This window comes from Ovis aries, chromosome 3 (genome assembly GCF_016772045.2).
Source record: "Ovis aries strain OAR_USU_Benz2616 breed Rambouillet chromosome 3, ARS-UI_Ramb_v3.0, whole genome shotgun sequence".
NCBI lineage: Eukaryota > Metazoa > Chordata > Mammalia > Artiodactyla > Bovidae > Ovis > Ovis aries.
The window spans coordinates 35,503,411-35,516,000 of record NC_056056.1 but is presented as its reverse complement, the minus strand read 5'-3'; the positions used below and the strand labels follow the sequence as shown (position 1 = coordinate 35,516,000).

Genomic DNA, 12,590 nt, shown 5'->3' with positions numbered 1-12,590 from the left:
AGGCTAGGCATCGGAGTCCCTGGATGGACACTTTGCTCTTCGAGGCTCAGTTTCCTCATCGATTGCTCTGAAGTTAGCAGGGCTGCCGCTCTTTCTATGGGCTAGAGTGTTGGGATGATTACTTGGCCTCTCTGAGCCTCAGCAGCATCACCAAGGAAACATGGGCATCTGACCCTCTGTTCAATCTCACAGTTACTACACAGGATATATGAGAGATAACAAAGGTACTTTCTAAACTGCAACTGTTGTCTAGTAGGACAGGTTGTTATCGGAACTTGAGATAAAGCCTGTGAGGCATAAAGACGAGAGACCGTGTGGCTGAGATAATACATTTGTCCAGGCCACTCCATCTCTTGGTGCTACAGTGTCTTCATCTGTAATAACAATAATCTGGGATAATAGTCCCTAACTCTCCCCTACAACACAGGACGTGCTTGGATACACAGATTTCTCACGTGGAAGAGCCCTGGGGCCTGGGGGAAAGCAGGGAAGAAATCCAGGGCCATATGAATCACTCTCTGCTCTGGTTACTTCCATGCTTTCAGCTCAGGCTTCATTCTTAGATGGCTTCCTCATCTAGTCATTCTGAGAACTGCCTCTCTTCTTATGCCATCAGTTGACATATACTTGGAAAAAAGCAAGATTAGGTAATATTAATGTAAGCCTCAATTTTTAAGCCATAAAGTGGTAGCCTTTCACCCCTCCCCCACCAAAAGGAAGAGGAAGTTACAGAATTCATGATAAAGCCTATTAGGTTTTGTATGATCTCTGTTCTGGATAATCTGTTGCTTTTCCGGTCCTGAATAAATAAGTTACTCGGGTGGGGATGGGGGCTCAAGCTCAGGGTGTGGGTGGGGATGGGGGCTCAAGCTCGGGGTGTGGGTGACAATGGGGGCTCAAGCTTGGGGTGTGTGGGGGGATGGGGGCTCAAGCTCGGGGTGGGGATGGGGGCTCAAGCTCAGGGTGTGTGGGGGGATGGGGGCTCAAGCTCGGGGTGGCGGTGAGAGTTGAGAGAATATCAGGGGATCTAGGAACCAAAACATAGGAATCCCTAGGAACTACATGGTAAAGTAAGGTTTGTGATTATTCTGGAAGAAATATGGATGAGGCAAAGCAATTTGATCAAAGCATGTACCTGGCATCAGAACCAATTGTGACTAGTTCCTGGGGATGTGGTTAGGGGTGGGCTAGTGGGTTTTTGTGCCCCAGAGCAAGGGACACCCCCCAAGAGAGCCCACCCAGCTGTCTTTGACCCTCAGATCCTTCCCCTGGACCAAACCACCCAGCCTTCAGCCATACACCCTAGACCAGGGGTCTAGGCCAAGGGCCCGACCAGGTCCCCATAGGACCCTTGGGGTTCACCCCCAAGATTCTCACTCAGCTCGGGCTCCCGCCACAGCCTGGTTTAGGTAGGCCCCAGAACTGCTTTCTGTTCCCTTGCCAACAGAGAAGCCCTTCAGGGAAGGGTTGAATTCCCGGAGCATGTCTGTAAATACAAGGAAGAGATGTCAGTACCCTAAAGCCATCTTCGAATTCCTTTGATAAGTGCCAAGGGGTGTTGGTGACAAAGCAGAGCCCCCCCCCACAGCCCTCACCCTTACAGTTCACTCGGCCCCCAAAGAAAATGTCCAGAAGGGCGATGCTGAGCCATGTGGGCAGCACACACAGGGGCTCAATGAATTGGTGCTGAATAAGTGCCGATCTGGCTCAGGTACTGCTCTCAGGTACTGCTCTCAGGCACTTTGCTTTTTCTCTAAATATATAATCACTTTGCTGAGATATAATTCACACAACATAAAATTCACCAAAGTACAATTCAATAGCTTTTAGTACACTCATACAGTTGTGCAACCACACCCCTATAAACTTTAGAACATTTTCATCACCCCAAAAAGAACCTTGGTATTAATTAGCCGTCTCTCCCCATTTCTACCAGCCCTATCAGTTCATTTCAGTAGCTCGGTCATGCCCGACTCTTTGCAACCCCATAGACTGCAGCAAGCCAGGCTTCTCTGTACTTCACCAACTCCTGGAGCTTGCTCAAACTCATGTCCACTGAGTCAGTGATGCCATCCAACCATCTCATCCGCTGTCATCCCCTTATCCTCCTGCCTTCAATCTTTCCCAGCATCAAGGTCTTTTCTAATGAGTCTGTTCTTGGCACCAGGTAGCCAAAGTACTGGAGTTTCAGTTTCAGCATCAGTCCTTCCCATGAATATTCAGGACTGATTTCCTTTAGGATGGACTGATTTGATCTCCTTGCAGTTCAAGGGACTCTCAAGAATCTTTTCCAACACCGCAGTTCAAAAGCATTAGTTCTTCAGCACTCAGCTTTCCAGCCCCATGGCAACCACTAACCTCCTTTCCATCTCTATAGGTTTGCTTACTCCGGACACTCATAAGAATGGAACCGTAGAATACAATGTCTTTTGTGACTGGCTTCTTTCACTTAGTGTGTTATCAGTTTCCATCTCTGTTCTAGCATGTATTAGTACTTCATTCCTTTTCATTGGCAAATAATATTCTATTGTATGGATATAATTGTTCACAATATTCTCTCATAATCCTTTTTATTTCAGTAATAGCATCTCCTTTTTCATTTCTGATTTTCAGGCTCTATTCCCCCATCTACTCTGGCCAGTCTACCTGCTGCCAATTTTGTTCAGCTTTTCAGTCTCACTCATTCTAATGCCTTTACCATGCTGGGTCCACTCTTTTCATTTTGCATTCTGCCCACAACTTGGCTGAGAACTCCTGCAAGCAGATTGATGGTAGGGACCAGATAATCTATGTGGAAATAATCATATAGCCATGTGTTGGAAAACTTGTGAAAACACAGGGTCAGAGCAGAAGCATAAGGTCAGCGGTCCCAGAGCCTCACATGTGCTCAATAAATGTTTATGGATTGAAGAATAACTCAAAGTTCAGAAAGGCTAGGAAAACTGTTAAAAGTCATACAGTTACTAAGCATAGAATCCTAAGCTAGAAACCTAGTCTTGCAGCTCTAACACAGGGTATTTTTTCCAGACCTACAATCTTCTCGGATGTGGGAAAGAACTGGCTAGGTATCAGTCCGGACTTTCAGGCACCATGCCATCCAGCAGGGTGCTCTCTGCAACCAAGCACTGCTACAGGGCCTGTGTAACCCAGAGGGACTGAACTCATTCCCTGTGGCTCTGGGGACATTGTACGAAGGGATGATAGCTACTCTGATTTCTACTCATTAGAAGGAAGCATTGTGAGATCACTAGAGAGCTAGCTGAAAATGGAAGGGATTATCCTAGACTCCTCATTACTGGAAGAATCCATCTCTGGCGACCTAGGTATTATCAGGAATATCACAGAAAGGCACTAGTCACTGGGCAGGGTGAGAGCTTGCTGGGGCATGCAGTTGCCTCTGCCGAGAACGTTCCATTCCCTTTCCTTATCTGATGAATTCCAGTGCTTAAAGCCCCGCTTTCAAAAGGCAAGGTTAACAACTTTCTTATTTACTTTCCCCTAAACTTGGTACGTGGCAATAATGATTGGTATGCGTGTCTGTCTTTAGGGAGACATGGCCCTAAACAGACATTAGTAATGTCATCAGGGCAGGGGCCTTGTCTAATTGTCCTGTTTCGCAAGCATCCAGCACAGGAGTATTTGCTGGATTAAACTGAAGAGGGAGTTGAATTGAGCTTCCGCTCTGACCCTATGTTTTCATAAGTTTTCCAACACATGGCTATACGATTATTTCCACATAGATTATCTGGTCCCTACCATCAATCTGTCTTCACAGCTTTAGTAAGGAAGTCTGAATAGGCCATGTTCCACTGCTGAGCTAAGCTTGTCAGGGGCATCCACCTAAGGCGTGACTTTTTCTCAATTTTTCCACGAATCATTTTAGTGGACGACCTTGAATCGGATGCTTTCCAGTCATGTTATTGACCACAACTGCATGGCAATCAGAGAGCCCAGCAAAGCGTGGTGTACACTAGCCCAGCTCACAGCCCAGTCAATTACATTCACAAAAGCAACGCCAACCATCTCCTCGCAATAGTGGAGTTTATTCATAGCTCTTTTGTGTGGACCTAAAAATAAAGAAGACAAGGGGTACTTGTGCCACAGAACCGTACCTACTTACACTCAACAGGATTTGCGAATAGCAAGAACAGATAGCCCATGAAGTCCAACCAGTTCTGCTTGTGTAGCAATCAAGCCATCTTTATCATCAAAGTCTGACTTTAGAGCTGAAACTGCTAAAGTTAATTTCTTAACTGCTAAAGATATATTACCAAGGGATAATTACAAGAAAAGCAAACGAGAACGGGACCGATTAAATTCCGCTCTGGCAAAATTGTTAGCCAGAAGATTTTGAGGGAAAATAACACATATTTTATGAGTGCTTTGAGAACAAGCACTGTGTATGCACTAAGGAGAATGAAAAGATGAATAAGATAACACCACTGAAAGAATGTAGTCAGGCTTAAACAAATCGTTCCAAACAGGTTGTTGATGAAGCAATTTAAGGAAAATGCTGCGCCCCAAATATTGCTGTGTTTGCATGGCCTGAACAAGGTAACTTCACCTCTGCTGCTGCCATCGCAGCTTTCCCTAAACCGGACACACAGGAATTCAACGTCTTTGTATGCAGTGGTGCCTAACGCAGTCCAAGCCTAAGCCAACGCCTCCCAGAAATGTACTCTGGTCAGAATGACAGGCAAAGCAGAGAGGGGTTTCCTTTCCTTCCTTCTTCAATCACTGCTTAATAATAACTTGCACTAAGAGCTGGATGGAGCATTCTTTCTCTCTTACTCTCTTCCTTCCTCAGACAAATACAATTTCTCTTTTTTTAAAAAAAGAAAAAATCTGCAAGGCTTTAATTACTCTCAAGAAGCAGAGCGAGGAGACCGTCTTGGGGAAGCAGCGCCCCCTGCCGAACACGGCTGTCTTCTGCAGCCCGGTTCCCTGCTAAGCCCATGGTCACCGCCAGGGGGAGCTGCCGAAACGCGCAGGGCTGCGGCGGGCCCGCCCCGAACCCCGGGGGAGCGCGTACTCACTGGGCAGGGTGATGACGCTGCTGAGGTTCTGGTCGCCGCCCACACTACGTCGTCGTCGTGGGGACAAAAAAGAAAATGAAGGTTAAAACTGCCAGCAACGCTGAAACACCCCAGACACTAGCAAGACACACCTTCCTCCTTCTGAGAAACACTCAAGGGGCTTGGGTCTTTCCCTTTCCTCATTATTTCTATAGAAAAACTGAAAAAAAAAAAAAAAAAAAAACAAAACCCAGAACACAGCAACTTTTCTCTACTTGCCCCACAAACCAGAATGTCCAAATAAAAAACTTGTTTAAACCGACGGGGCTGACATTTGTTTTTTAAGTTTGAGCTTTAACCTCGAGGCAAGGGAATTAAGTGGGCCCCTTCATTAAAAAGAAAAAAAAAAAGTTTGCCCTCATGGTTTTCTTCCTGTTTGGCTTGGGGAAAGTCTTTAAAGGGTGTCTTCTAGAGAGCCTTCTCCATCTTCCAAACCACTTCTAAAATTCCAAATCAAAGTTGGATGGGTTTCTAGGCATGAAAATACACAGCGTTCCAAAGTTGATTGGATTCCCTGCTTTTCCATATCTCCTCGTTCTCTGCCAAGTACGTCTGGGAACATTTCAAAGGTTCCCAAAACGGTGTGGGGTTTAACTCTGCGGAGCATCATCAGGGAGGAGGCCAGGGACTCAGCACTCAGGTCCAAGCTGGTGCCAGAGATGATGGATTGCAGGCTGAGGAAACACCACACCTGCCCTCTCATGTTGGCATGCGCCAGACTTTCAAAGGTGAAGCTGTAGTGGTGCTCACCACAGTCCGCGGTGCCTGGATTTGATTACAGGCGGAGCGGGGCCAGCATGCACAAGATATATATACATGATTAGGAGAGGTGCTGGATTAGGGGTCAGGAGCCATCTACCCTACTTTTTGCTCCTTTATCATCTGTGTAATCTTGGACAGGTTACTTGTCCTCTCTGAGCCATGCTTCTCGTCTGTTAAATGAAGGCCCTTCAGTAGTGATCCCAGCTATGATTTTTACCTTCCTTTCTGTCAGGCACTGTGCTAGGCATTTAAATTCTCTCTAAGCCTCGTGACCTGGGCACTTGTGGTAAAGAACCCGCCTGCCAATGCAGGAGACTTAAGAGATGTGGTTTTGGTCCCTGAGTTGGGAGATACCCTGGAGAAGGGCCTGGCATTCACTCCAGTATTCTTGCTTGGAGAATCCATGGACAGAGGAGCCTGGTGGGCTACAGTCCATGGGGTCGCACAAAGTCGTACGTGACTGAGGCGACTTAGCATGTAAGCCTCGTGACAACGCTAAGCCAGTATTATCGTCTCTGCATCAAAGATGAGACCAGTTCAGAGAGGTTGAATAACTTGCCCAAGGTCACACAGAGCAGGCAGCTGGGACTCAGACACAGCCATGGTTCTGACGGCTGCTGCCTCCTTCTGAGACTACCGCCCAGAGGGAGAAATGGAAGCTCAATCTTTTCCAGCCCAAATGTTTGAGTAGGTTCTCCCCTAAACTCCTCCTGTTCAGATCCAGACTTGTTTGGGAGAAAATAGTGGTATGGGAAAGCTGATAAATACCTTCCTTAAATTAAACCTAGAAATTCTCATGGAAAAGCACCAGGTGACTCATCTCTCTGCTAGAGAACTTGTTTTCTACATGCTCAGGGAGATCCTCCCCTGTCCTGTGACGACGAGGCATCTCTGGGCCTCGCCACGGCCATACTCACCTCCAGGACAGACCTCGATACTGAGTCAAGACGTCTAGGACGTTTCCAGGCTTGGACCCGGCCCCGTTACCTGCCTGAAAAGAGAACAACACGGGGGTAATTTTCTTGCCTGCTCACCAGAGGGTCTGTGTTCTTGTCCTGGCCAGGCCAGAATGCCAAGCCCTTTAGAACCGAGAGTCTTGACAGCACCATGTCTTGATGTGAATCCTGCCTTGTCAGAAATGAGTGCAAGCTCCCGCTGGGAATCCTGGAACCCACCCTGGGAAACCATGCCCAGACACCAGGCTGGCAAAAGTGCTCTGGAAATTAGACTGCAGCGTGGTTTTCCAAAGGAATCATTTCAGGGCCCCATTTTTCTAAAAGCTGTGAACTATATCATAAAAGGAAGTATATTATAATCCTTTGATATGAATAGATCTCTCATACGTACAATGTGAAAAATTAAAACGAAATGCCATGCACCTGCTCCTCCGCTACAGAAAGAGCAGAGTCTTTTAAAACCACTATGCGACACACTGCAGGTTCGTGTCCCTTGCCTGACGCCTGTTATTTCTGAGACAAGCCATTTCAAGGAAGCAGGGGAAGGCTGGCCTCCAGGAGAGGTGTCCCCGCCTTTGGGGCAAAGAGTCGTGAGGGGTCATGGAGAAGAGGGCTACGGGACAGAGACAGGACTCTGGCCTCAGAGTCAGGGCCTGAGAGTTCTGTCCGCATCCAGCACTTACAGCCTCTGTGGCCGTGGTACTCACTTTCCCTCATCCAGCTTCACCTTCTTTGTTGGTTTAAGTTTGAGGAGATATGTCACAGGATTTTATTGAGGAAACTGAGTGAGATCATATCAATGTGAACAGGCCACAGACATGATAGGTGTCAGCTGGTAGCTGGGGGGGGGGGGGGGCGGAATTCAGCTGGAGGCCCTTGACCTTACTGACCTGGAGAGCAGAAGCTGGACTCCTCTGTAATGAGCTGCTGTGGACCGGAAGCAGGGACCCCTGCCTCCCACCCCGGTGCTCTAAGGACTTGATTATGCTTTTTCTGGATCACTCTTTGTGGGGACTGGGAGGTCACCACGGGGCGGCTGCAGACATAGGCTGGATCATCTTTAGTATTTCCATCTCTTCCCCTGACCCTGGTTTTTCACCCCCTCAATTAGCACTAGTTCCTGTTGCATCATCGCATGGCCCTCGGCACGATCCCTTAGCTTTCCTACGTGGACAGAACAAAGCATCTGGTCTTTGAAGGGGCCCTACACCTCATACTGTTCCACCCCACCACCGACAGGCTGTGTGGTCTGGGCTGGGTCACTTCTATCTCAGGGGCTCCCTCTGGGCCCCCCACTTCCTGCTCTCTCTTTCAATCCAATGTTAGGAGAAGAAAGATGAGGTTAGAATGGCAGTGGAAAACTCAACGCCAGTAGGGAATGCTGGATTCCAGGGTGGGGAGGTGGAGAGGGACTGAGGTTGCAAGGATGATGGCAGCTCTAAGGGCTCGAAGTGAGATTCTCCTATGAACCAAGATCTTCTCTTCTCCTGCCCTTCCTTCCGCCATCCGTAACTCACCGTGAGCGAGTCGCCCAGGGCTCCGATGACCTTGATGTCAGCCAGCTTCAGCCTGTGAACTGAATGCAGAGATGAACAGAAGATGGGCTTCCTGCCTCCTCTGAATCAGGGAAGAGTGTTCTAGGTAGACTAACACAAAGTAGGGAAATTGCGTTTGGACAAAGATGCTAAAAGCCCATCCTTGTCCTAAAGCCCAGCAGTAGCAGCTGTGGAGCCTGACTGCCAGTCTCCTCCTTGGGGCGCCTGGGCACAGGGCTGGGGAGCTGGAAGGTGGCCCCACTTTCAGAGGGGCATCTGCTGGTGTTGGGTGAACCTGATGCCACAGGTGGGCAGTTATCCTCAGGGCGTAAACAGTCCCTGATGACCTGATCTGGGAGTGAGGAGGGGGTTGTGGTGGAGGTGAAACCTATACTTCATCTATGCTAGGATCTGTTGATATTTGGGATAAAATATTATATTTTATATTTTATTAGAAAAAAATCAGCTCAGTTTTTCTGAAGTGAAAAGGGAAATGCCTTTATACTATTGACTATTAAAAAATAAAGGCGAAATTACATGACATAAAATTAACCACTTTAAAATCAACAATTCTGTGGCCTTTAGTACATTCCCAGTGTTGTGCAACCATGACCTCTATCTAGTTCCAAAACATTTTCATCACCCCCAAGGGAGACCTGTACGCACTAAGCCAGTCACTCTTCCCTCCCTCCAGCCTGTGACAGCCACTGTCTGCTCTCTGCCTATGGATTTCCCTATTCTGGATATTACATATAAATGGAATCACACAAAACGCAACCTGTATGTCTGGCTTCCTCCACTTTGCATGCTGTTTTCAAGGTTCTCCATGTTGTAGCAGCTGTGAGTACCTCGTGCTTTTTTTACAGCTAATATCCTATTGTGTGGGTGTACCACCTTTCGTCCATTCCTTCATCAGATCACAAGCTCACCTCCTACTCCCCCTTGTACCTCCCACTTCCCTGGAGTACCTCCTCCCATAGTCACCCCGACTTTGACACAGCTCCGTCTTTCTTCCGATGTGCCTTCCGTGGTCTCTAGCTGTGTGATGCTGCACTAACTGGTCAATTACCATTCAGCCTGGGAAGAAGTCTAATGTAGCATTTATACCAGGGAGTGGCCCACTACTCCAACAGGGAAAGAAACCTTTCATTTCAGTGAGCCACTGCTTAAGATAAATAAACTAAAATCTACCTTCCAGGAGGTTCTCTCAACAGCCCTTCTTTACCAAGTCACTCTGTGATGAGGGCGGGGAAACCCAGAAAAAGATGCTTTCGACACCACCTGACTACCTAGAGTCTACTTCACTCATTACCATGTTGTATGATCGCATCTGCATGGGAAGCTGTGCTCACGCTCAGCACAAACAATGTTCAAAGGGATCTTCAGGTCTTGCTCCCTCCATGGAGACATCTTGTCTACCCGACTTCTATGCTGTCCGCCTATGAGGAACTGTTGCTCCCACTGAGAATTTGCTCTCATTGGAAAAGTAAAAGTCCCTGCTTCTTTCCCATGACAGCATGCAAACCAAACCATGCGTAGCTGTGAATGTGTGTATGCAAAATATAGAGATTAGTGGTCTTCAAATTTAAGCATGCATCAGAATCATCTGGAGAGCTTGTTAAAACACAGATGGCTGGTCCCCACCCTCAGAGTTTCTGATTTAGTAGGTCTGGGGTGGGCCCAAGGCTCTGTGGTTAGAAGAACAATATCAAATCACAAAGCCAGCTGCAGACGTTAGCACACATCCACGGGGCTGAGCCTGAGAACTCTGAAATGACCTCTTCTCAAAGAAATCAGGATCTGGGTAAAAAAGGCAACAAAATGAAAACTAAGACCTCCTCTCCTCAACTCTAGAGGGTTTATTTTAGCTTCTGATGATGATGGCCAATCACCGTATTCTTGTTGCCATAATGTGTAATACAGTGAATTCTGGGAACACTAACGAGTGTGCAAAGGTTAGGGGAAATCTTTGGGGCTGGTAAAATGTGGAGGAGATGAGAGATTTGCTTGGAAAGCACATTACAGTATTCTAAAGGGGTGGCTGAAGCTGGCCATTTCTGCCTCCTAAATTTGTAGCAGGCAGAAAGGAAACACACACATATATACGTGCTCATGTATGTCCACATCTGTGTGTGTACATACATGTATATGGCTTGATATGCAGATTGGAAGGGGTGGCTTCCTGCTGGTCATTCTGTAAGAAACGACCTGTAAGAGATAATGAACCCAAAGAACCAAATAGAGATGGCAGAAGTTTGAACCATCTGGGATCTTATTAAAATAGAACCCTGCCCCCACATTTCATTGGCTTGTTATTCCGGAACCCTCAATTTGAGTTTTGTTAATATCATCATATATGATAAAGACCCAGCCTGGAACCACAGCAAAGCACTTTAGCAATTGCTCTCCTTGGGGAGAGAGCTCATCAGAGATAAGATTAAATTTGTGTGGGCTGATTAGCCTAAACATTATCTGGTACAGATTGTCCATCACCTCGAACGAAGTTGATAAACATATTGTTAACTCATCAACATTTTTACAGAAGGGGCCTCTTATCAGAAGGCCATCTAAACTATGATGAAAGTTCACGAATTACCAGAAAATGGTTGACTAGAGTACAGAATGGGGAAAGTGCCCACTGGACAGAAAAAGGAACGGCAGGGAGAAGCTTTGACGCTTGGGAGTTCTTAAACTACCTGGGGCAATAATCTGAAAAACCAACTTTCTCTCAATTGTCAGCTAGAGCTGCCCAACCCTTTGCACTCAGATCTGAGGGACTTATATAAAGACTTTTGCGCTGGTGGTAAACTGCTGGCCCAGGTTAGTCTATGTTCCTGTCTTTGGAGTGCTTTGGCATGAGTTTACATGAAAAAAATATGTGACTGGCACATAGGAGCTCAAGAAATGTGTTCAGCTGAATTAAAGGCTAAGGAAGAGGCTCTGTATCAGAGACTTTATAGCTCTTGAAGCTCTAAATGATGGAAACTGCAGGGAAGGGAAATATATTCATCCAAGTGTCTTGGGGTGAGTTTGAACTTGTTCAGTAGGTGGGTCCCGCCAAGGGGACAAAGTGAAGTCACTCAGTCGTGTCCAACTCTTTGCTACTCTGTGGACTGTAGCCCACCAGGCTCCTCTGCCCATGGGATTTCCCAGGCAAGAATACTGGAGTGGGTTGCCATTTCCTTCTCCAGGGGATCTTCCCAACCCAGGGATCAGACCCAGGTCTCCCACATTGCAGGCAGATGCTTTAACCTCTGCACCACCGGGGGACAGGCAGGCTGTTATTCCCTGCAGGGCATCATGACTTCCTAGTCACAGGCTAGTTAGGTCCCAAGTCTCATGAGCATGTGGTGACTCTAGAAACAGCTTCTGGATGCACCCTGGACAGTATGTGCCCTGGACAGCTCACCACTGACCCACAATGAAGCGAAGCCCCTGGTGATCACAGTGCTACAACCCGGGCAATTTAAATATCAGCGCTGGAATCGCTCATTTTAAATAAATGATGTCAGGGACTTAGAAATGACTTGTTCTAATTTATACTATTGGTGACAGTGGCATAGAATTAACTTTGTTCTACTTTCAAATGCCATGAATTTTCCCCCTTTGCATGGAATTAGCAGCTTCACTTTAAGATAGCCAACTTCAATAGACAGCCAGTGCCCTTTCTGGCTCCTTATTGCCACTCTTCTGTTTACAAAATGTTACTCCTTTTCTCACTGGGAAAACCTTAAGTCATCCTCAAGGCCCATTGTATTTTTTTTTTAAACTTATCCCAGTGATCTTATGGACAGGGCCATGAAGTAATACAAAATGATGTAAGTACTTATGAAGTTATAAAGCCCACAGGAGGTAGCATTCAATAAATTTTATGTATGCATTGAAAACCATAGGGGTGTGGAGAGCCAGACATGATTGAGCATGAACACAAGCCACAGCCCACTGACCAGAAGGAGGAAACTAGAAGCGTGCGTGCATGCACTCATTCATGCTACCAAACAGCAACTGGCAATGAAAATTACTTACATCAGCTCTACATATCTCATCCCAAACCCCACAGATCAGCGGAAGAGGTTCATCACCTACGGGCTCCGGATGGAGTGATGTGAGGCACCCGGGCGGGCCAGGGGCTGTGGCCTGTTGATGAAGGCAGTATCTTATTTTGAAATTATCACTTGTTCATTAGCTGGGTGTATTGGTGGATTGGTTTGAGAGAGACATTCGAAAAGGGGACTACAAAAAAGGTTTTTGAAAATGACTCT

The 12,590-nt window shown here is 46.9% G+C and overlaps 1 protein-coding gene across 3 annotated transcripts in view; it reads right to left on the bottom strand.

The window, feature by feature from the left end:
- The window catches only part of PLB1 (phospholipase B1), a 132,932-nt gene that overhangs the window by 56,156 nt on the left and 64,186 nt on the right, over positions 1–12,590 (bottom strand). For all 3 annotated transcript variants that reach the window (XR_009599785.1, XM_042245932.2, XM_042245933.2), the window contains 4 exons: positions 8,311–8,369; positions 6,755–6,828; positions 5,037–5,080; positions 1,378–1,486 (listed from right to left, as the gene is read on the bottom strand). Coding sequence is in view for 2 of the 3 variants with exons in the window: in XM_042245932.2 (XP_042101866.1) it covers positions 1,378–1,486; positions 5,037–5,080; positions 6,755–6,828; positions 8,311–8,369 (286 nt within the window). In the remaining variant the exon portion in view is untranslated. The remainder of the gene's footprint in view (positions 1–1,377; positions 1,487–5,036; positions 5,081–6,754; positions 6,829–8,310; positions 8,370–12,590) is intronic.